The sequence below is a fragment of the Aotus nancymaae genome, unplaced genomic scaffold, assembly GCF_030222135.1.
Source record: "Aotus nancymaae isolate 86718 unplaced genomic scaffold, 86718_ANA_hifiasm-v0.15.2.pri h1tg000044l, whole genome shotgun sequence".
Taxonomy (NCBI): Eukaryota; Metazoa; Chordata; class Mammalia; order Primates; family Aotidae; genus Aotus; species Aotus nancymaae.
Genome location: NW_026988458.1, coordinates 1,128,385 through 1,153,704, shown reverse-complemented (window position 1 = coordinate 1,153,704; position 25,320 = coordinate 1,128,385). Strand labels below are relative to the sequence as shown.

Genomic DNA, 25,320 nt, shown 5'->3' with positions numbered 1-25,320 from the left:
TCACTTGAGCCCAGGAGTTTGAGGCTGCAGTGAGCCATGACTGCACCACTGCGCTCCAGCCTGGGCGTAAAAGTGAGACCTTGTTATGGATAGCTAGCTAGCTAGCTAGTTACATAGAGACATAGACAGGCAGATAGAGATAGCAATACCTTGTCATAGGTAGAGAAATAAGGTAGGCAGATTCAATACATTAGATAGGATGAATGAATCTCACTCTAAACTATGTAAGAAAAAAATTACACTATTCATGTTTCACAAGTAAATTTTAAAAGGAGAAGAAAAAGAAGCTCTAAACCTGTGGCAAGAATTTGATTTCTGTGAGTCTGGTGGTAACACCTGAAGAAGAGGAAAAGGCAGTTCCAGTGAGGCGCTGGATTTCACAGAGTACATTCTCGGGACCGAGATAGATCCTAACACAGATGAAACTTTGTTTTGAAAATTACTCAGTTTATTTTGTTATAAGTTAATTATGTTTTATGACTTTCTCAAATGATTATTTGTCTTGGATTTCTCTCTTTTTAGCATATGCAGAATCAGAGTGACTCAGGCCCTATAGACCTCACAGTTAACATACTCACAATGGGCTATTGGCCGACATACACGCCCATGGAAGTGCACTTAACCCCGGAAGTAAGTGTGCAGACAGCCTGCTGTCCGCTCCCACGGTCATGCCCTTTCCAGGCAGATATGTTGCCTTCAAGAATTGTTTAATGGGGAGTTTTTAAATATAGCCCGCTCAGTCCAAAATCAAAGTGCTCTGATGGTCTTTGGAAAGCAGCATTAAACCCTCCGTGGCTCCTCCCAATGCGGCCTGTGTCCACCTGCTGACCTGCAGGGGGCGCAGGAGCACAGGCGCTTGTTTGGAAGTGATGGCTGATTGAGCTGTGGTTGTCTGAGTGTTCTTTCGTTCCATTGTAGACATTGCTGACGTCTTGGGAATGGCATTATTTAGGGTCTTTTTGTCAGCCACTACTTTGGCCACACTAAACTCTTTAGTGGAGGGTTTGCACTTCGGAAGTAGAATTCTGTGCCCAGTGAAGTTAAAATCACAGGAGACACAATAAATGCACATTTATTGTAATATTGGGCAAAGGGAAAGGGCTGATACCAGCCTGGGATCATCAAAGACGTCCTGGAAAAGGCATCCCTTAAGCCTGATCTCAACTAAAGGTGAATGATTATTTTCTCAGCTGAGAAGGGAAGAAAACCTTACAGCTACAGTGGTCAGATAATGTCATTCCTTTTCTCATCCATCATAAGGGTCATGGCCAGTGCTCCTTTAACAAGACAAATTAGGAGGAGAAAACCATAACAAATTTATTTAAAGTCTTATTAACACAGCAGGCTTCAGAAATGAAAACCAAAGAACCGGGGAAAACTGTCCATTGTTATGCTTAGGTTTGATCAAGAATGGGCCGCCATGTAGAAATAGGTGTGTTAGTCTGTTTTGCGTTGCTATCAAGGAGTACCTTAGGCGGGGCAATTTCACTGGCTCACGGTTCTGCAGGCTGTCCAAGCATGGCACCCGTGTCTGCTCAGCTTCTGATGAGGTCTCAGGAAGCTTTTACTGAAGGCTGAAGGCAAAGGGAGAGTCAGCGACAGGGGGCGCAAGAGGCGGTGGGAGAAGCTCCCAGACTCCTAAACAATCAAATCTCAGGGAGGGCACCAAGTCACTGATGAGGGATCCACCCCCTGACCCAAACACCTCCCACCAGACCCCACCTCCAACACGGGGGATCACATTTCAACGTGAGATTTAGAGGGGACACACACCCAAAATCTATCCGTGTGACTAGACACAAGGGTGCCATCTAACAGTAATAGAGCAGTAGGAATCCGGTAAGACCTGTCTGTTCAGGTTCTTCTTGGCCTCTCTGGGCAGTGTTCTTCGCTCCCAGGTGTAGGGCAGGACTTATCAGCAAGGTAGGCCCGAGAACTTCTTAACGTCCAGCTCCTACACAGAAGGGCAGGGGAAGGACGGATTAATATCTCCAGGTTTTAAGGCTGGCTTTGGGAAAGGGGTTCAAGTTTTCTCTGACCCGCCTCACGGAAGAGGAGTTCTGGTTCCAGGACTCAGTTTGCTGGAGAAAGTGGGGTGGGAGAAGGTCAGTGAGAGAACTTGCTTCTGAGGCGCCCCTGTCAGACTTACAGAAAATGTGCAGCATGCTCAAAGAGAGCCAGGCAGCCGCTCTCCACGCTGGCCGCGTGCCGCTGTCCCTCCCGCTCTCCACGTTGGCTGCGTGCTCCTGCGCCACTCCCTTTACCCTGGATATTTGAGTGGCTGTTTCTCAAGAACAGAAAGCACCCTGTCAAATGAGGGCACTCATCTGATGTCATGCTTTCATCCCATTTCTACTGGCTCTCTCAGATACGTCCTTTGTAGTATTTTTTTCTGGTACGCAGTTGGGCCCAGGACCCGGGCGGTCTTTGGTGCTCCCTTGTGGGTAGCAGGTTCAGGTTGTGCAGGTCCAGCCAGATGCCCCATGTCCCCATCAGGGTCCTGGCAGGAGGCATGTGCTACCATGTGTTCCAGTACCTTGATGACGTGCGATAGAATCCTTCTGTTAAGGTGCCAGCTGGTTTCTCCACTCTATTGTTAGTGTTTTTCCTTTTGTAATTACTAAGTAATCTGTGAGGAGACGTTTCAGGACTACGTAAACATCTTAATCCTCATCCAGCTGTCACCTGTGTGGCAATTCCTGCCTGAACTGATGTTTACCTTCGTGAATGGGGATTTTTTTCCAGTTCTGTTGTTTCTTCGTATTTAGAAGTTGACTTTCTACTCTAAAGAAGAGCTCTCCTTTCCACCCACTCTATTTGCGTATTTCTTTCTCTCTGTTTATCATTAAGAACTCATGGATTCTTAATTTACATACTTGTTTTTATGCCTGAATTGTCCCATATGTGGTCCGTGGCCGGCCACCCTTACGCTGGCTCCTTTGCTCTTTGATATGTCCACATCATTTTTTAGTATGTTTTTGTTTTCTAGCAAAAGGTGTTTGAGGCTTACCCTACTATATTTTCTTAATGTGGTAAAATATACTTTAACACACACCTTACCATTTTAGTGTGTATGGTTCGGAAACATGATGCAGTTGTTCCGTCCATGGGGCGTTGCCTCCAGGACCCCACAGATACTAAAATTCACAGACTCAAGTCCCTTATTTCCTGTAAGTGTGGTATCTTATATAACCTATGCATACCCTCCCATATACTTTAAATAATCTCTAGATCATTTATAATACCTAATAAATGCTATGTAAATAGTTGTTACACTGTGTTGTTAATAGTACAATAACAGACTGTTCAGATTCTTCTTGACCTTTTAGGGGATTAATGACAAAAAGTTTGTACATGTTCAGTACAGACAACCATCCTTTTTTTTCTTTTGAAAATTTTTGACCTGAGATTGGTTGAATCCATGGCTGTGGAACCCATGGACACAGAGGGCCAGTGGTACATTCACAGGGTTACAGAGCTGTCACCCCGTCTGTCCCAGAAATTTCCATCACTCCGTTAGCAGTTCCTCCCCAGCCTGCTCTCCTCGGCAACCACTATCTGCTTCCTGTCTCTGTGGACTTGCCTACAGTAGATATTTCACATAAATGGAATCATACAACATGTGAACTTTTGTGTCTGGCTTCTTTGACTTAACGTGCTGTTTTCAAAGTGCATCCGTGCCGTAGCACACATCAGCCCTTCATTCTTTTTCTGGCTAACGTCATATTGTATGGGTAGGTCACATTTGGTTTATCCATTCGCCAAATGTTGGCCATTTGGGTTATTTCTACCTTTTGGCCGTTGTGAACAATACTGCTGTGAACACAGGTGTACGGGTTTTAGTTTGAACACCTGTGGTCGCTCCTTTTGGGTATATACACACACCTGTGATCACTCCTTTTGTGTATATACACACCTGTGGTCGCTCCTTTTGTTATATACACACCTGTAGTCACTCCTTATGGGCATGTACACACCTGTGGTCGCTCCTTTTGTGTACGTACACACCTGTGGTCGCTCCTTTTGGGCATATACACTCCTGTGGTCGCTCCTTTTGTGTACGTACACACCTGTGGTCACTCCTTTTGGGCATATACACACCTGTGGTCACTCCTTTTGTGTACGTACACACCTGTGGTCGCTCCTTTTGGGCATATACACACCTGTGATCACTCCTTTTGTGTATATACACACCTGTGGTCGCTCCTTTTGGGCATATACACACCTGTGATCACTCCTTTTGTGTACATACACACCTGTGGTCGCTCCTTTTGTTATATACACACCTGTAGTCACTCCTTATGGGCATGTACACACCTGTGGTCGCTCCTTTTGTGTACATACACACCTGTGGTCACTCCTTTTGGGCATGTACACACCTGTGGTCGCTCCTTTTGTGTACGTACACACCTGTGGTCACTCCTTTTGGGCATGTACACACCTGTGGTCGCTCCTTTTGGGCATATACACACCTGTGGTCGCTCCTTTTGTGTATATACACACCTGTGGTCGCTCCTTTTGTGTACGTACACACCTGTGGTCACTCCTTTTGGGCATGTACACACCTGTGGTCGCTCCTTTTGGGCATATACACACCTGTGATCACTCCTTTTGTGTATATACACACCTGTGGTCGCTCCTTTTGTTATATACACACCTGTAGTCACTCCTTATGGGCATGTACACACCTGTGGTCGCTCCTTTTGTGTACATACACACCTGTGGTCACTCCTTTTGGGCATGTACACACCTGTGGTCGCTCCTTTTGTGTACGTACACACCTGTGGTCACTCCTTTTGGGCATGTACACACCTGTGGTCGCTCCTTTTGGGCATATACACACCTGTGGTCGCTCCTTTTGTGTATATACACACCTGTGGTCGCTCCTTTTGTGTACGTACACACCTGTGGTCACTCCTTTTGGGCATGTACACACCTGTGGTCGCTCCTTTTGGGCATATACACACCTGTGATCACTCCTTTTGTGTATATACACACCTGTGGTCGCTCCTTTTGTTATATACACACCTGTAGTCACTCCTTATGGGCATGTACACACCTGTGGTCGCTCCTTTTGTGTACATACACACCTGTGGTCACTCCTTTTGGGCATGTACACACCTGTGGTCGCTCCTTTTGTGTACGTACACACCTGTGGTCACTCCTTTTGGGCATGTACACACCTGTGGTCGCTCCTTTTGGGCATATACACACCTGTGGTCGCTCCTTTTGTGTACGTACACACCTGTGGTCACTCCTTTTGGGCATGTACACACCTGTGGTCGCTCCTTTTGGGCATATACACACCTGTGATCACTCCTTTTGTGTATATACACACCTGTGGTCGCTCCTTTTGTTATATACACACCTGTAGTCACTCCTTATGGGCATGTACACACCTGTGGTCGCTCCTTTTGTGTACATACACACCTGTGGTCACTCCTTTTGGGCATGTACACACCTGTGGTCGCTCCTTTTGTGTACGTACACACCTGTGGTCACTCCTTTTGGGCATGTACACACCTGTGGTCGCTCCTTTTGGGCATATACACACCTGTGGTCGCTCCTTTTGTGTATATACACACCTGTGGTCGCTCCTTTTGTGTACGTACACACCTGTGGTCACTCCTTTTGGGCATGTACACACCTGTGGTCGCTCCTTTTGGGCATATACACACCTGTGATCACTCCTTTTGTGTATATACACACCTGTGGTCGCTCCTTTTGTTATATACACACCTGTAGTCACTCCTTATGGGCATGTACACACCTGTGGTCGCTCCTTTTGTGTACATACACACCTGTGGTCACTCCTTTTGGGCATGTACACACCTGTGGTCGCTCCTTTTGTGTACGTACACACCTGTGGTCACTCCTTTTGGGCATGTACACACCTGTGGTCGCTCCTTTTGGGCATATACACACCTGTGGTCGCTCCTTTTGTGTACGTACACACCTGTGGTCGCTCCTTTTGGGCATGTACACACCTGTGGTCGCTCCTTTTGGGCATATACACACCTGTGGTCACTCCTTTTGTTATATACACACCTGTGGTCGCTCCTTTTGGGCATATACACACCTGTGGTCACTCCTTTTGGGTATATACCTGGGAGTGGAACTGCTGGGTCATGAAGTAGCCTATAGTTTCAGTTCCTGAGGAATTGCCGGACTGTCTCCCACAGTGACTGCACCAGCTTCTCTTCCAATTAGCAATGACGAGGGCTCCAGCTTCCCACCTTCTCACCTATGCCTGTGATTTGCCTTTCATCGTAGCCACCCCTGTCGGCATGAGCTGGTCTCTCATCTTGCCATGATCTGCATCTCCCTGATGACTGTTGATGCTGAGCGTCTTTTCATGCTCTGATCGGCCGTTTGTGTATCTTCTTGGGAGAAACATCTGTTTACGTGCTTGGCCCGGTTTCTAACTGGTCTGTTTGTCTTTTGTTATTAAGCTGTAAGAGCTCTTTATATTCCAGATGCTAGACCCTTACCAGATCTCTTATTTACAAGTATTTTCTCCCATTCTATGGGTTACCTTTTTACTTTATTGATAGTCTGCTTTCTACAAAAGTTTTTTTTTTTTTTTTGAGACGGAGTTTCGCTCTTGTTGCCCAGGCTGGAGTGCAATGGCGCGATCTCGGCTCACCGCAACCTCCGCCTCCTGGGTTCAGGCAATTCTCCTGCCTCAGCCTCCTGAGTAGCTGGGATTACAGGCACGCGCCACCATGCCCAGCTAATTTTTTTTTTTGTATTTTTTTTTAGTAGAGACGGGGTTTCACCATGTTGACCAGGATGCTCTCGATCTCTTGACCTCGTGATCCACCCGCCTCGGCCTCCCAAAGTGCAAAAGTTTTTAATTATGGTAAAATCACATTTATTTTCTCTTTTGTTACTTTTGGTGTCATGTCTGAGAAACTGTTGCCAAATCAAGATGGCAAAAAATTTACTAGGCCGGGTGCAGTGCCTCACACCTGTAATCCCAGCGCTTCGGGAAGCCACAGATCACTTGAGCCCAGAAGTTAGGATCAACCTCGAGAACGTGATAAAACCCCGTCTCTACAAAAAATAGAAAAACTAGCCAGGTGTGGTGGTGCCCGCCTATAGTCCCAGCCACTCAGGAGGTCGAAGACTCCTCAAGACTGCTTGAGCCTGAGAGGTCAAGGCTGCAGTGAGCTGTGATCGAGCCACTGCACTCTGTCCTGGATGACAGAATGAGACCCTGTCTCAAGAAAAGGAAAGAAAATACCACTATGTCTTCTCCCAAGAGTTTTAGAGTTTTAGCTCCTATGTTTCAGTCAACCCGTTTTGGGCCTGGAATGGTGGCTAGCACGTAGTAAGTACCCAAATGATAGCATTATGATTATAATTATTATTATGAATACTGACCCAGTTCTAGGGATGAATCCCAAGGAGATGATTTTTAGGAAAGATAGTCATTAAGAGGTTTATCACAAACCATGGTACTTCTCAAGGCAAAAAGAAAAAAAAAAAGAGGTTTATCACATTATTGACTGTTATTTTTTAGGTTTGTAATGACATAGTAGATACATTTCCCGAAAGAGTTCCTTTCCTTTAGATATACATGGAAATACTGACAGATGGAATTATATTATGCCTTGGATTGGGTGTCATTGAAGATGGGTAATAGGTACATCAGGTGATTTATATGTTTGGTTTCATAGAAAGGTAACTCTTGGGCTGAGTTTTGAAGCATGAAGAGGAGATTGCCAGGCAAGTGTGAGGTTGGCAGGAACATCTGACGGGCACAGCTTAGACAGAAACACAGAGAAGGTAAAAGGGCACGTCATGTCTAGGGAGCAGCAGGCATTTATGCAGCACCTGCTGGTGCCATGCACAGTACAGCAGTGGAGAGTCAGAGGCCCTGCCCTGTGAGCTCCTGTCCAGAGTCCACATTCACACCGTGCTGTAGATGTGGTCCGAGCTAAGAGGGTGTCACAGAAGGCTTCTCTGAGGAGGCAGTTCTGGAAAAGAGTAGTTTTCATGAGGGAGATGGGATATGGTATCCAGCAGAAAAAAGCACATGCGTGAAAATCTGGAGGGATGAGAAGGTATGAAAGACAGTGGAATGATCCACTGGACTGGGCCTGCGGATGGGAGGGGCACAGGCCAGGTCTGTGAGATCAGAGGTTAGAATTTCCTGCTTTCTTTGTCCCAAGGTCTTTGGAAGCCATCCAAAGAAACAGGGAACGGTGAGTGTGTGGAAGAGGAGTGACTGGTGTGGATTCGTGTCCCTGCTGAAATCTCACATACTGAATTGTAATCCCCAGTGTTGGAGGGGCCTGGTGGGAAGTGACCAGATCCTGGGGGCAGACTTCCCCTTGCTGTGCCGGTGGTAGTGAGTGAGTTCTCATGACATCTGGTTATTTAAAAATATGTAGCACCTCCCCCTTCTCTCTCCTGCTCTGGTCATGTGAAGACGTGTCTGCTTCTGCCATGATTAAAAGTTTCCTGAGGCCTCCCCAGCCATGCTGCCTGTACGGCCTGTAAAACTGTGAGCCAATTAAACTTTCTTCTTTATAAGTTACCCAGTGTCAGGTATTTATTTATAGCAGTGAAAGAAGGGACTCATACAAGGCGTCTAGGTGGATACAGAGTCCTGGAGCACTGGCGTTTGTGGAGTGGACAGGAGCAGGGGGAGGCCATGCCCTGGGCCGTCCAGAGATGGTCTCCTGAGGTAAAGCCGATGAGCCGTCGCGTGTGCAGCACAGACTCGTCAGAGAGCCTGGGTGTGGGGGCACCAGACAGGATCAAGCTGAAGAGTGGAGGGTGTGATGGACCAGGAAGGGCATGCAGAAGCTGGGAAGCACCGTGCACGGGAGAGTCACGCAAAGCCTGCCTCCAAGGCATCCGCAAAACGAGCAGGATGCAGGCCGTGGGGAAGGCTGGTGCACCGAGTGCTAGGAACTTGAAAACATGACAAACGCGGTTTTTAAGGATCAGTTGAAAGTTTGGAAAATGTAAGAAATTCACTCAAGGCCAGGCACGGTGTAATTCCACTGCTTCGGGAGGCCAAGGCAGGAGGAGCACTTGGGCTCAGGAGTTCGAGACCAGCCTGGGCAACACAGAAAGGCCCGTCTCTACAAAAATAAAAAAAAAGTCAATCAATTGACCGGGCCTGGTGTCACGTACCTGTAGTCCCAGCTACTCAGGACCCTGAGGCAGGTGGACCACTTGCACCTGGGAGGTCCAGGCTGCAGTGAGCTAGGATAGCCCCACAACCTGGCTGACAGAGCAAGCCTATGTTCCAAAAAAAACGTCACCCAGAAACTAATCCTAAAAACAACTAACTCATGCTGCACTTTCCGTGCAGGAAGTGTTTGCCATCGGCCCCTGCGCAGTGCAACACAAGTGGTGGTGGTGTCACCCCTCCCAGCTGAGGAAGCAGGAGCCCTGCTCACTGGGGAGAACGCAGCCAGGGCAGGGCACGGCTAGGCTGAGACATGGGATCTGGCCTCAGACGGCTTTTTCTTGTTGGCTCCAGTCTTCACTCTGCCACTGGCCCCAGCAAACCCAGGTGTGGGCATAGACCACCAAATATAGCTCGTCTGCACCGTGAAACACCAGTGCAAGAATAATCTCGTTGGCATTGGGAAGCCCCAGAGTGCAAGGGTTGAGATAATGGAATCCAGAAAGTGTCAGAATATGGAGCTGACCTTTCAATTCAGCTGTGAAAAATTGTAAAACTCTGTGCACTGAATGTGGGACTGTTTAGATGGATGGTGTGTGGCATAATTTTGTTGTTCTCCTATGCTCAACAGATGATTAAACTTCAGGAAGTATTTAAGGCATTTTATCTTGGAAAGCACAGTGGTCGAAAACTGCAGTGGCAAACTACTTTGGGGCATGCTGTTTTAAAAGCAGAGTTTAAAGAAGTAAGTTCTTTGTTTCATTGATCTTTTGTTTGTGAATATGTTAACAGAAGTTTTTGATTGTTACTGAATTTTGATAGCAAAAAAAGGAAAGAGTGTTTCGCTTTAATTTACTAGCTTTTGTTAAGTCAATAAAATTAATAACAAAGGGTTAATATTCCAATCAGTAAAAATTGTTAAGAAATTAATCCATAGAAAACCATTTACCTATGGGGGAAAAAAAACCAGAGACTGTGAAGAGGCAACTCATAGAAGCAAAATTGAAAAAAATTAATGTCCATGAAGATGCATTACACTTCTTTGCTAAACAAAGGGCTTCAAAATAAAATACGGTAAGATACCACTTTTTCACTAAGAGATTTGATGAAGCCTTAAAAAAAAAAAACTGACTCTTAGCCACTCCTGGAAAGCATGAACTGCAGTGAGCGTTTGGAAGGGCAGTTTGGCACTGTCAACTCTGAGCGTTTGGAAGGGCAGTTTGGCACTGCCTGCTACGGCAACACTGCTGAATCGTTGCCAAACTTCCAACTCTAGAACTTCATCTTAATAAGACATTTTCACAGGTTAGTAAATACAAATAGTTGTGGCAGTGCTGTTATTATCAGTGATTATTTAAGAGGGGCGAATGCATTCGATGCACCAGTCAAGGAGAGGAGCTTGTCATGAAATAGGGCAGTTATATACACTAAGCAAAACTTTATAAAGTTCCTATTTTGCTATAATATTATTATATTAATAAGACACTTGCCTGTACATTCCCAAATAAGTTATACATACCTACTTTATGTATATTATTGTATAGAGTCATGTAAAACCATACATACTCTTCCTTAAGGTATGAGGAAAGTTAATTTCTGTTACCCTCAGTTTTTTCCTTACTTGCTGACTTTAGTAGAACTTGACCCCCACAGGGTTTGTGCTGGCACCACTGACTGCAGCTCTCTCCAGGTGTGCAGGAAGGGCTTGTTACGGGCTCGTGATGAGTCAGGGCTGGGTCTGCAGAGGGAGCCCCTGACTGCCACCCCACCTCGCACGTGCCTCTCGTGGGTCTGACTGGGAGGCATGGGGCAAGTCACTGCAGCAGAAAATCCTGAATAGAAAAGGAGATCATCTTAGGATATCTAAGGCCAAGCTACATTGCCCCTGTGTTACAGTCAGTCCCGTGCAAAAGGCAGCTGGGCTAACGGATTGATTATGCTCCACGAGCTTATTTTGTTATTCTTTCTTGTAATGAAATTGCTGATGGTTTTGCCACTTTCCTCTTTTTGGCATTTTTTTTCTTTATTCTTTTTTTTGTTTTGGGACAGGGTCTTGCTCTGTCACAGGCTTTAGTGCAGTGGCATGATCATAGCTCACTACAGCCTCAACCTCCCAGTCTCCTACCTCAGCCTCTCGAGTAGCTGGGACTACACGTGTGTTCTATCATGCCTGGCTAATTTTTAAAAATTTTTTGTAGAGATGGGATCCCACTATGTTGTCCAAGCTGGTCTCAAATTTCTGGGCTCAAGCAGTCCTCCCCTTGGCCTCCCAAAGTGCTGGGATTACAGGTGTGAACTACCATGCCCAGCCTACTAGTAATTCTTAATCACATCACAAAAAGGTTGAGAGTGAAAAGAAGCTTCTTTTAATTTTTCTGTACAAGCACAGCTTCAAAGGTGTGATGAGACCTTCTCTTCCAGGGGAAGAAGGAATTCCAGGTGTCCCTCTTCCAGACACTGGTGCTCCTCATGTTCAACGAGGGAGATGGCTTCAGCTTTGAGGAGATAAAAATGGCCACGGGGATAGGTATGAAAAGCCCAGAGTGTGTAGCTCCACAAGTTGTTTCTAAAGCATGTATTTGTTTTAAGATAAGACATAGACTTGTTAGCATGATTTGTTTACTGTTGTTGAGTCTCATTCATTTAATGCCAACCTTTGCCGCATTTGCTTCCCATTCAGAGGATAGTGAATTGCGAAGAACGCTGCAGTCCCTGGCCTGTGGCAAAGCGCGTGTGCTGATTAAAAGTCCCAAAGGAAAGGAGGTAGAAGACGGAGACAAGTTCATTTTTAATGGAGAATTCAAGCACAAGTTGTTTAGAATAAAGATCAATCAAATTCAGATGAAGGAAACTGTATGTATAAATTTTCTCCTTTTACTTACAGGGTATTTAGCAAGGAATTATTAGTTTTTGTAGTAATTTTTTTTTTTTTGGGCTGTTAAGAGGCCTGAAGCACATTTCCAAAATATCTAATTTAGCTATATAATGTTTATAAGAGTACTCATGTTCATGTCACTTTCATTAACTTTACATTCTTAGTAGGAAAGAAAATCAGAAAAAAGCCATTTAATGTTATTCCTATTCACAAATAACTGTGTGCTAAGCCAGAACTTCCCATATCGGATTGTATTACCATAGAAAGTATGGGGAATTTCTGAAACCCCATGACTGTCTTTATATTTTCTCCAGCACAGTTCAGCCATTTTCTGAGCCTCAGCCTCAGGTAGGGTTCTGGGTGGAGAAGTGCAGGGTCTGTGGCTGGGCCTTTGATGTCATGGAGCCATTGCAATGGGATCTGTGTCACTGTGACCACAATGAGGTCTTGAGGTTAGATCAGACTCGAGGGTCACGTGTCCACACAGTTAGGAACCACTGCTCTGAGACACCTTCTGATGCAGCAGCTCCCACCCCGTGTGCCCACCCCCACCCACCAAACTCACATGTGTAATGGGCCAGCCGCCCTCCTGGTGGTGCCTGTAAACACCGTGCCTAATGTAGGAGCCCTTCCCTGCCATCCCATATGTGTAACATGGGCCAGCCGGCCTCCTGGCGGTGCCTGTAAACACCATGTCTAATGTAGGAGCCCTTTCCCCCATCCCATATGTGTAACATGGACCAGCCGGCCTCCTGGCGGTGCCTGTAAACACCATGTCTAATGTAGGAGCCCTTTCCCCCATCCCATATGTGTAACATGGACTAGCCGCCCTCCTGGCGGTGCCTGTAAACACCATGTCTAATGCAGGAGCCCTTTCCCCCATCCCATATGTGTAACATGGACCAGCCGGCCTCCTGGCGGTGCCTGTAAACACCATGTCTAATGCAGGAGCCCTTTCCCCCATCCCATATGTGTAACATGGACCAGCCGGCCTCCTGGCGGTGCCTATCAACACCATGTCTAATGTAGGAGCCCTTTCCCCCATCCCATATGTGTAACATGGACCAGCCGGCCTCCTGGCGGTGCCTATAAACACCATGTCTAATGTAGGAGCCCTTTCCCCCATCCCATATGTGTAACATGGGCCAGCCGGCCTCCTGGCGGTGCCTGTAAACACCATGTCTAATGCAGGAGCCCTTTCCCCCATCCCATATGTGTAACATGGACCAGCCGGCCTCCTGGCGGTGCCTATCAACACCATGTCTAATGTAGGAGCCCTTTCCCCCATCCCATATGTGTAACATGGGCCAGCCGGCCTCCTGGCGGTGCCTGTAAACACCATGTCTAATGCAGGAGCCCTTTCCCCCATCCCATATGTGTAACATGGACCAGCCGGCCTCCTGGCGGTGCCTATCAACACCATGTCTAATGTAGGAGCCCTTTCCCCCATCCCATATGTGTAACATGGGCCAGCCGGCCTCCTGGCGGTGCCTGTCAACACCATGTCTAATGCAGGAGCCCTTTCCCCCATCCCATATGTGTAACATGGACCAGCCGCCCTCCTGGTGGTGCCTGTAAACACCATGTCTAATGCAGGAGCCCTTTCCCCCATCCCATATGTGTAACATGGACCAACCGGCCTCCTGGTGGTGCCTATCAACACCATGTCTAATGCAGGAGCCCTTTCCCCCATCCCATATGTGTAACATGGACCAGCCGCCCTCCTGGTGGTGCCTGTAAACACCATGTCTAATGTAGGAGCCCTTTCCCCCATCCCATATGTGTAACATGGACCAGCCGGCCTCCTGGCGGTGCCTATAAACACCATGTCTAATGCAGGAGCCCTTCCCTGCCATCCCATATGTGTAACATGGACCAGCCGGCCTCCTGGCGGTGCCTATAAACACCATGTCTAATGCAGGAGCCCTTTCCCCCACAACCCACATATGTAACATGGACCAGCTGGCCTCCTGATCCGTGTAAATACCAAATCTAGACAAGAGCGTGTAACAAGGGGCCTTGTGAAGGAGGGAGTCATTTTAGACAATAAAGACAACATTCATTGATCTGAAGCTGGATCAAATATGCCTCTGGCAGGAGATGATGATGCCTCACCCACCTAGAGGGGTTCAGCTGTGGCGCAGTCAGAACACACAAAAGCAAACACGAAAGCCCAATGAAGATGTAACAGATGTGGCCGGGCATGGTGGCTCACTCCTTTAATCCCAGCACTTTGGGAGGCCGAGTCAGCAGGAGTTTGAGAGCAGCCTGACTAACATGGTGAAACCCCATCTCTACTAAATACAAAAGAAGTAGCCGGGCGCATGCTTGTAGTCCCAGCTACTTGAAAGGCTAAGGCAGAGAATTGCTTGAACCCGGGAGGCAGAGGTTGCAGTGAGCTGAAATCACGCCAGTGCACTACAGCCTGGGCGACAGAGCGAGACTCTGTCTCAAAAAAAAAAAAAACTGTTTGGATGGTAAACTTGTGTGAATGTGTGCTTTTTTTTTTTTTTTTACAGACTATTTTTAGTGTTGTTTAGATTCACAGCAAGATTGAAAGGAAGGTACATACGTTTCTAATGGGTCCCCAGTTACCAGCATCTCCCACCAGAGTGTCCAGTTCTTATCAGTGCACCTACGTTGACATGATTATCATCCAGAGGACACGGTTTACATACGGCTCACTCTTGGTGTTGCACATTCTGTGGGTTTGGATAAATGTATAATGTTATGTGTCCACCATTATAGGATCATACAGGACAGTTTCATTGCCCTAAAAATTGTCTTAGGTCTGTCATTGTATCCCCATCTCCCTCCGAGACCCTGGCAACCCCTGACCCTGTTACTGTTGCCATAGTTCTGCCCTTTCCTGAATGCATGCAGTTGGAGTCATAGTGTGTAGCCTTTTCAGATTGGCTTCTTTGACTTGGTAGAATGCATTAAGGTTCACCCACGTCTTTTCATGGCTGGGTCACTCATTGCCTTCTGCACTGAACAGTTTTATCCTTTCACCTACTGAAGGTCATCGTGGTTGCCTCCAAGTTCTGATGATTATGACTAAAGCTGCTATAAACATTTCTGCGCAGGTTTTTATGTGGACTTGGGTTTTTAACTCCTTAGAGGGTGCAACTTTTAGAGTGAGCAGAAGCGGGAAGGTCTGTCGGTTCTTCCTCCCAAAGAGAACCACTGTTGCCCGTTTTGTTTGTGGTCACAGCCTTTTTCTGTGGTATAAGTGCATGTAAGCTTTTTTTAAGTGGGATCACTAAGCCAGGCACGGTGGCTTGCCCCCGTAGTCTGAGCTACTCGGGAGGGTCGCTTGAGCCCAGGAGTTTGAGGCTGAGCAATGCAGTGAGATCCCCACCTCTACAAGAGCAAACGCCTGGGAATCACTGTATATATGGCACCTGTCGGGGCCGTCCTGTAGCCAGTTTTCATTGCTTGTCACAGTCTTCTCCTGGCCAGGACTTGTAGGAGCAGAGTGCCGGTTGTGTGGACCCCGCGTGGCTGGCAGTGCCCTTGGCCACAGGCACTAGCACTCCTCCATTTTAAGATTACATTAAACACCCTGGCACAGACATTTCTGTGCGCTTGTTAGATTGTCTCTTTATGTGATTCTTGCTCTAGAGCTGCTAGGTAAAATACCATGACGTTTCTTAGTTTGACTGCCCTTTCAAAATTGAAGTCTGGCAGATTTCACCAGATCACAGTGTCTACTTTGAGGAGAGCACCTGCCCCACCTCCCCCTGTCCTTGGCCCACGCTGTTCTGAGCAGCCCAAAGATAATTTGTTACAGTTTTCATTTTGATTTCTTTGATTGCTTTGAGCATCTTACTACCACTGAGTAGTTTATACAAATTATATAATCTTTCTAATACTTAGTTTCTCATATTTCAAATAGACATACTACGACCTCAAGGTGTGAGAGTCAAATGAATCGTTGATAGCGCTCTTTGCCACACACCTGTACTCACTTCATAAATGTTGATGCTGCTTTTTATGCTTAGCCATTTTTATTTTTCTTTTTCTAATTGCTTTTCAAGTCATGTATTTATTATAATGTATTATAATGTTCTTTCTTTTATTGATTAGTAGGTTTTCTTTATATATTAAGGATGTTAATGCTTTGTCCTTTTTTTTTTTTTTGAGATGGAGTTTGGCTCTTGTTACCCAGGCTGAAGTGCAATGGCGCGATCTTGGCTCACCGCAACCTCCGCCTCCTGGGTTCAGGCAATTCTCCTGCCTCAGCCTCCCGAGTAGCTGGGACTACAGGCACGCCCCACCACGCCCAGCTAGTTTTTTTATATTTTTAGTGGAGACGGGGTTTCACCTTGTTGACCAGGATGGTCTCGATCTCTTGACCTCGTGATCCACCCGCCTCAGCCTGCCAAAGTGCTGGGATTATAGGCGTGAGCCACCGCGCCTGGCCTGCTTTGTCCTTTTTTGGGTTGGGATGAGTCTCACTCTGTCACCCAGGCTGGAGTGCAGTGGCATGGTCTCGGCTCACCACTACCTCCATCTCCCGGGTTCAAGCGATTCTCCCATCAGCCCCCCGAATAGCTGAGATTACAGGCACTCGCCACCACACTCAGCTAAGTTTTGTCTTTTTAGTAGACATGGGGTTTCACCAGGTTGGCCAGGCTGGTCTCGAACCCCTGACCCCAGGTGAGCCACCCACCTCGGCCTCCCAAAGTGCTGAGATTACAGATGTGAGCCACCATGCCCACCCTACTTTATCATTTTTGACAGATAATTTTGTGGTTTTTAGTGGGTTTTTTTTTTTCACATAACAGTTTTTAAGTTCTCAGATATACTCCTTTTCTTTTACGGCTTCTGACCTAACGTGTCATGTTGTATTAGGCCATTCTTGCGTTGCTGTAAGGAAAATCCCGAGACTGGGTAATTTATAAAGAAGAGAAGTGAAATTCTGCTCACAGTTCTGGAGGTGTCCAGTCACGGCGGAAGGTGCACGAGGAGCAGGCGGCTCACATGGCAAAAGCAGGAGCAGGAGCAGGGAGGGGCCTCACGTGTTTAAACCACCGGATCGCATCACAGGCGGAGGGGCCCAAGCCATCCATGAGGGACCTACCGCCCTGACCCAGTCACCTCCCGCCAGGCCCCACCTCCAACACTGGAGACCACATTTCAGCATAAGATTTGAAGGGTACACACATTCAAAACTGTATCACAAACATGAGAGAAGTTCCCTTAACCAGATTTTTAAAAAACATTCTATGCTGTTTTCTAGAAGTTTTTACATTTAAATGTTTCTTTGCATAATGTAGAAATTATTTTAGTATCTGAAACCAATCTTAACCACCCACCCTGTCTAAAACCAAACTTAAAATATTATCCCTTGGACAAGTTATTTGAATGATCACCTTATGATGTATCAAATTCATATATTACAGGTCAGTTTCTCAATTCTCTTCTATAAATTCTGTATCTATTTCATAGCCAGCCCTCTCCCCACCCCCAGTTTTTGGTGGGGGTGTGCGTGTGTGTGTGTGTGTGTGTATGTGTGCGTGGGGGGGTTTTTTTGGTTTTTGGTTTTGTTTTTGTTTTTTTGAGACAGGGTCTGGCTTTGTCATCCAGGTTGGAGTGCAGTGGTGTGATCATAGCTCACTGCAGCCTCAACCATGTGGGCTCAAGAGATGCTCCTACCTCAGCTTCGGAAGTAGCTGGGACCGCAGGCTTGTGCCACCAAGCCTGGCTAATTTTTTGTATTTTTGTAGAGATGAGGTCTTGTCATATTACTCAGCTAGTCTTGAACTCCTAGGCTCAAGCAGTCCTCCTGCCTTGACCCCCCCGAAGTGCTGGGATTACAGGCATGAGCCACCACGCCTGGCACCAGGTTCTTTTAATAATGTAGCTATTCCTTTAACTTTATTCTCCCAGTGAACTTCACAATAATCGTGTCATGTCTTTGCTCCCCTAAATAAGAACATTAACATTTTAAATACATGCTGCATTAAGTTAATTTGCAGAGTTTTTCTTTATGTTACGTCTTCTGATTCGTACATACGTGTATGTATAAAATGTATATGCAAACCTTCTCCTCAGAGCTTTCTAGTTTTAGTCGTGCATATTTCTTGTTAGTTACAAATTTTCAATCATTCAACTGATACTTACTGAGCATCTGTGGTGGGCCAGGTCCTCTATGAAGCACTGAGAATTCATTCATTAACAATAAAGAGTAAGTCCTCGTTTCTAGGCGCGTTCAGTCTTTTCTGGCAGAGAGGTTGCAGAGGATCACACACATGGACTAACCTGTGAGAGTGGAGGGAAACGTTAGGGCAGACAAGTGCAGCAGAGCCTGATCAAATACTGGGGTCAGCCAAGGCTCTCCTGAGAAACGACTGGTTTTGCTCAGGAGCTGAAAGGCCTCTGGCTGCAGCATCATTGCCAAAAGGGGAAGCTGAGCCAGACAGGCCTAATCAGGCAGCCACAGCCAGACCCGCTGGAGATGGCTCAGACCTGTGAAGCATTTGGAAAACCACTGGAGTTTTAAGCAAGACAGGCTAATGAAATGTTGATATCTTATAAAGGGGTCTTTTTTCTTTACATTTCTGACAGTTTTTATCAGAATGTATATATTAATGCTATTAATTTATTTTATTTCCAGCCACTTTACAAAACTCGTTTGCTTTGAAAGTTTTTCTGTTGGTTTTCTTGGACTTTCCAGCTTATCTATAAATAACGATCGTTTTTCCTACACCTTTTCAATATACCTCTTCAGTCTGTTCTCATATTGCATAGTTAGCACCTCTAAAGTAACGTTTTTAAAGATTAGCAGTGCAACTAAGCTTCCTAATTTTATCTCTGGCTCAGAGAATATTAACTTTTGGGGGTCGTGGATCCTGTTGAAAATGTGATGAAAGCTTCGAGTCTGTCCTGTCCTGAAGCATACTTGCCTCACATGTATGCATAGACCTTCCGCCAACCCTCATTTCAGCTGCAGACCACAGCCCCCCATCAGGTTCCTGTCTGACCAAGGTTAAGTTGCCGCTAGTATTTGCCGTTTCTTCCTGATAACCACACTTCACCACGTTCAGATTCTTTCCTTTTTTATTCATCCTTGTAGGCTAATGTTTATTTTAAATCAAAAGTCAGTTATCAATTTGATCATGCCTTTTCCAGGATCTATCAAGATGGTCATATAATCTAACCTTTCAACCATGACAGTGCCCTCACTTACATTCACAGATTTCCTAATGTTGATCAACGCTTGCATTTCTGGAATATATCCTGATGGTCATTATGCTTTGTTTGGTTTACTGTGCTGCTAGTTTTAGTCTACATCATATATAGAGTTGTTACAGCTTTCTTTTAAGGAAAATATAACTTTTAACAATATTTTCTAAGCTTTGGTTTGGGAGTTGTGCTATTCTGGGAAGGTGCATTTTACTAGAACAAATAAACCTGCATAATAAAGTAGAATTCATCCAATGTCTGACCTTTCTTTGCATCAAAAAACATTTCTCATCAAATTTGGTAACATAAAATCATTAATTTTGAAAATACAGGTTGGGTACAGTGGCTCACATCTGTAATCCCAGCACTTTGGGAGGCCGAGGAGGGCAGATCACCTGAGGTCAGAAGTTCATGACCAGCCTGGGCAGCATGGTGAAACCCCGTCTCTACAAAAATACAAAAAGTAGGCAGGCATGATGGCAGGTGCCTGTAATCCCAGCTACTAAGGAGGCTGAGGCAGGAGAATCGCTTGATCCCAGGAGGCAGAGGTTGCAGTGAGCCAAGATCCCACCATTTCACTCCAGTCTGGGCAACTGAGCAAGACTCCATCTCAAAAAAAAAAGAAAGAAAGAAAGAAAATACAGCTCTGCACTTACATGTTTTTTTCGTTTCTGTGCAGGTTGAGGAGCAGGTTAGCACCACTGAGAGAGTGTTTCAGGACAGACAGTACCAGATCGACGCTGCCATCGTCAGAATAATGAAGATGAGAAAGACCCTTGGCCACAACCTTCTAGTTTCTGAATTATATAATCAGCTGAAATTTCCAGTCAAGGTAAATGTAACATTAGCATAATCAAACTTGTGGTATTACGCTGGGCAATTGACAAAGCGTGTTTAATTCTCACCGTGTTCGGTCGTATCATTTGACCTGCGTTCTTCGTGATCATTTGTGCGTACACTGAATGTAGAAAGACTGGCGAATGTGAAGACCTTTATTCCAGATGGTGTTCGTTGCCACTGTAGGAATAATGGTGCCTAAAACTCTCGTTCCCAGGGATAGTGCGCTTGTTCCTATTTTCAAGAAGGGGAGAGGAAGGTACAACGTGGCAAGCTCAACACTTCCCTTACAGTAGCAGCGGTCAAGGTTACATCACAGGGTCTTAGGACATGATGACAATAACTAATGTATTCAGCGTGTACAGGTTGCCCTGCATTTTCTACCACGGTAATAGTCCACCGTCGCCATTGCCCATGAGAATCGGCCCAGACCTGTCCATCTGCACGGTGTGTTCAGAACCGAGATTTACTGTCCTGCCACATGTGGGATGCAGGATGAGCCGGGAAAGTCTTACAAAATGTTTTTACATGTATTTATCAACCTAGAAAACCCCGAACTCTGATGACACCTAGCCCCTCAGGGACTGGGTCAGCCACACGTGCTTTGGAGGGAAAGTCCCCAGATTCTGTGTTGTGCAGTTTGACCCTCCCATCAGGAGAATAAAGTTGGGATGCAGTAGATAGTCAAACACGGAAGAGTCTGATGGAAGTGCCACTGTCCATCAGCCTGCATTTGCCTCCTTCCCTGCAGGGGTGAGGCGGTATCCTCAGGGCCCTGCACAGCTTCAGAAGCACCGTCAGGACACTGCCCCTTCCTCCCACCAGCTGGAGCACGTCTCCTGTTCCCACTGCAAACAACCAGGCGCAGCATGAAGCAGAAGGCGGGCGAGGGCAGAGTGTGGCCAACCAGGGCACCTGCTGTGCTCTCACGGGTAGTTAGGTTTTCAGCCACGTCTTGTAAAATACCTGGCTTATCGCTGAGTAGGTTATGTTTGTTTGGAAAATAACGGGTCTCCCTTGTATAGGAGAACCTTGCACATAAGTGCCTGCAGATTTGCTTCCTCATACAGCAGAGCTGGAGTGGGTGCCCCTCCTGGGCAGAGACAAGCATGGCTGCGGATTTGTCTAGTCAGTTACCTACTTTTAGCACAGGAACACTTGGGATTGTAGTTTCACGTATGTAGACATAGCACGCAATAACTATATAAATACATAAGAATAAAAATACAGCTAGGTGCGCTGGCTCACACCAGTGATCCCAGCACTTTGAGAGGCTGAGGCAGGTGGATTGCTTGAGCCCAGGAATTTGAGACCAGCCTGGGCAACATATTGAGACCCCTTCACTACAAAAAATAAAATTAGCCAGGCATGGTGGTGTTCACCTGTGGCCCCAGCTACTGAGGAGGCTGAAACAGGAGGATTGCTTGAGGCCAGGAGGTTGAGGCTGCAGTGAGCTGAGATCGCACCACTGTACTCCAGCCTGGGCAACAGAATGAGACTCTATCTCAAAATAAATAAATACATAAATAAAATAGGGTACTTAGGCAGAAGCATCCTTACAAAGGATAAAAATGCCCCAATAAGGCCAGGCGTGGTGGCTCACGCTTGTAATCCCAGCACTTTGGGAGGCCGAGGCAGGTGGATCACAAGGTCAGGAGTTCAAGACCAGCCTGGCCAACACAGTGAAACCCCGTCTCTACTAAATATACAAAAATTAGCTGGGCATGGTGGCAGACTCCTGTAACCCCAGCTACTTGGGAGGCTGAGGCAGGAGAATCACTTGAACCTCAGAGGTGGAGGTTGCAGTGAGCTGAGATCGTGCCACTGCACTCTAGCCTGGGTGACAGAACCAGACTCTGTCTCAAAAAAAAAAAAAAAAAATGCCCCAATAAGACATGATGAGATCTTCCTTTCAAACAAACAGAAGTGTGTCATGTGATGGGCTCTACCTCGCTCATATTCTCTTTACGATGGTAGATGATGTATGTATATTTCACAAGTTTCACATTTCCCTCAGGAAGCCACACTCTGACCATAAACTCACATGGACACATTTTTGATCTAGAGGCAACGTTAACTTTGAAATAGACAGTTGTATTCCTTTTATAAATGTGCATAATTATAAATGATTTATATATAAATGTCTATTTGTATATATATATATATTTCAAGAATTACAATTACATACTTCATGCATATACCCCTATGTTTGTAAATTTATTGCCACTATAATTAGCGGGGTTGTTTTATTTTTCTTTTTCAGCCTGGAGATTTGAAAAAGAGAATTGAATCTCTGATAGACAGAGACTATATGGAGAGAGACAGAGACAATCCAAATCAGTACCACTACGTGGCCTGATGCATCTGCAGACAGTTCCCCTTCATGAAACACTAGAATGTACCCTCCGAGCAGGGAAGCACACCTGTGCCATTTCCAGGACTCTGCGATTGATCCAGCTGTGGACATTGGAAGAAAGAAGGGAGGTGACTCCTCCTGGGTCATCGTTCACAAGGCTCAAGACTTCAACTGGCAGATGTGTCTTTTTTCCCTCTGGTTTTTCCTCTAGTTCTTTTAGGCATTTAAATTGTTTCTGTTACTCTGCAAAATAACTTTGAGATTGGACAAGAAGATATTGCTAAAAAGAAGTTCCTTTAAAAGGTCTTGTTCTTGTGTCAAAAAGCTGAAAGTTTGGTTTGTTCTTGTGTGTGATCATGAATGCACAATGAAGAAGACCCTAGATGCTGCATTTTTTAGCTCTAAAGATTCCTTAGGTACCCCTGAAGACAAGCTCGCTCAGATGATCGGCATTTAGAGTGAAAACGAGGATCCTTCGTGGGTGAACATTAGAAAGAGCCAGGGTTCGAGGCTGGCACGATGGATGGTGCATCCTGGCCACTGGCCTCTGTGTGTCATGTATTTCCAAAAGTTTTAAACTTCGACGGCTGGTGTTGTGTAAGTCAGGTTTCTAAGTGAGCTCCCTGAGGTGCCAAGGCCGTGGTGTCCGCCCTGCCTCGTCTGTTCGTTTCAGCTGAGTTGCTTGTGAATCTGTTTAAGGGGTTGGGGCTCGTGTGTTTGTGTTCCCATGCTAAGATTGAGTCTGGCAGTCCCTGTTTTTTTTGCATTGGGGTAACTGCTCTTTCATTTTTTTTAATTGCAGTATTTGTATGATTGCAATCATTAAACGTTTGGTTTGGTTTTACAGTCATGTGCAGGGACGATCCTTGTTCTCTGCTGTAAACTGTAAAAAGTTTATGGAGACTTAAAGTCTTGATGTTGTGAAGCAGAGGGTATTTTGTCGAAAGATTAAAAGGATTTTGTTGGTACCTGGTTTTGTGTTGTGTATATATACATGGGGTTGAGCAGTGAAATGACAGTTCGGTAGTGATGCTAGAATGGTGACTATGACAAAGATGCTTCGGAGGTAACATTTGAAAGTACTTTATATTTTACATAATAGCATGTTTCATTTTGATTAAAAGCTACCAAAGGAATTTTGATCATGGCATAAATGTTTAAAGCAATATTTTCTGGAATATACCAAGTTTATATAATTTGATTTTGTGCTAAATTATTAAAAGATTCCCTTTTTGAAACGTGGGTTTGAAATATGACACCTTGTGCATTTCCATATTAAAATCCTCAGTCTTTAATTGTCATCATTTCTATCTTTGAGGATTTTCATTTATTCTATGATATGTGGTCTGAGAAAGACCAGATTTCTATTTTTATTTCTTATATTTTAAGTTCATTGTGCCTAGCAATTAATACTATAATTTAATGTAGACTTACTTTGAATGAAATTAGTTTAATTGGCCTTAAAATTACATTAATAAAATTTTGTGATATGCAAACAACACATTCTTCCTAACTCTTCAGCAGCTTTGACCACTAGTGGGCTAGACAGAAGTCAGAAGCAGGGAGCGCCTGTCCCTCTCCAGTCGCTTTTCTTTCCCGATCACCTGCACCACACACTGCCGTGGCAGGTGGCGCTCTCTCACGCTGATGATGCACTGTGCTGTGCCTTTGATTCTGTTTGTTTCATGCCTGTAATCCCAGCTTTGGGAGGGCAAGGTGGGAGGATCATTTGAGCCTGAGTTCCAGACCATCCTGTGCACCATAGGGAGATCCTGTTTCTATTTATTTTATCTTTTTTTTTTTTTTTTTTTTTTTTTGAGATGGAGTCTTGCTCTGTTGCCTAGGCTGGCGTGCAATGGCACGATCTTGGCTCACTCCACCCTCTGTCTCCCGGTTTCAAACAATTCTCCCACCTCGGCCTCCTGAGTAGCTGGGATTACAGGCACCCGCCATCATGCCCAGCTAATTTTTGTATTTTTATAGAGATGGGGTTTCACCATGTTGGCCAGGTTGGCCTTGAACTCCTGACCTCAGGTGATCTGCCCACCTCCGCCTCCCAAAGTGCTGAGATTTACAGGCGTGAGCCACCGCGCCCAGCCTGCCTAGTTGTATTTTTAGAAAGAAAGAAAGGAGATTCTATTTGTTTCTGTCCTCTTATTTAGCAGTATTTAACGTTTTATTGTTAAAGGTCAGTGTGGTAAAACAAATAGTGCGGAGGAAATAATGGGAAAAGAAACGGCACTTAGACAAGCGACGAGCTGTAAAAGTAGAAATGAAAAGGAAATTATTTGCAGATTAGATGATTGCATACCCAGGTCATCTAAGAGGAGCAAATGGAAGGCTATTACTGAGGAAAGAATTCACCAAGTTAACTGTACGCAAAATTCACAAAAAAGTAGCTTTCCTATAAGTACAGATTGTAATGGAGGGTCATTTTTTATTTTTATTTAGAGACAGGGTCTTACTGTCACCCAAGCTGGAGTGCAGTGGCATGATCATGGCTCACTGCAGCCTCTACCTCCTGGGCTCAAGCGATCCTCCCTTCTCAGCCTCCTGAGTAGCCGGGCTTACAGGTGCACATCACCACACCCAGATAATTTTTATTCTATTTTTTGTAGAGACAGCATCTTGCTATGTTGCCAAGGCTGGTTTTGTGTTCCTGGCCTCAAGCGAACCTTCCACCTCAACCTCCCCAAATGCTGGGATTATAGGCATGAGCCACTGCACCTGGCCAAAGGTCATTTTTTCAATAGCAACCCAAAAAAATGATAAAATACTGGGACTGAGCACGGTGACTCATGCCTGCAATCCCAGCACTTTGGGAGGCGGAGGCAGGCGGATCACCTGAGGTCGGGAGTTTGAGACCAGCCTGAGCAACATGGAGAAACCCCATCTTTACTAAAAATACAAAAT

The 25,320-nt window shown here is 45.6% G+C and overlaps 1 protein-coding gene across 1 annotated transcript in view; it reads left to right on the top strand.

Annotated features, from left to right (window-relative positions):
- The window catches only part of CUL4A (cullin 4A), a 56,852-nt gene extending 33,477 nt beyond the window's left edge, over positions 1 to 23,375 (top strand). Inside the window, exons 15-20 of the mRNA XM_064361832.1 lie at positions 523 to 630; positions 9,780 to 9,893; positions 11,570 to 11,675; positions 11,829 to 12,001; positions 19,894 to 20,046; positions 22,315 to 23,375. Of these exons, the coding sequence (XP_064217902.1) occupies positions 523 to 630; positions 9,780 to 9,893; positions 11,570 to 11,675; positions 11,829 to 12,001; positions 19,894 to 20,046; positions 22,315 to 22,410 (750 nt within the window). The 3' untranslated portion in view covers positions 22,411 to 23,375. The remainder of the gene's footprint in view (positions 1 to 522; positions 631 to 9,779; positions 9,894 to 11,569; positions 11,676 to 11,828; positions 12,002 to 19,893; positions 20,047 to 22,314) is intronic.
- The last annotated feature ends 1,945 nt before the right edge of the window (positions 23,376 to 25,320 follow it).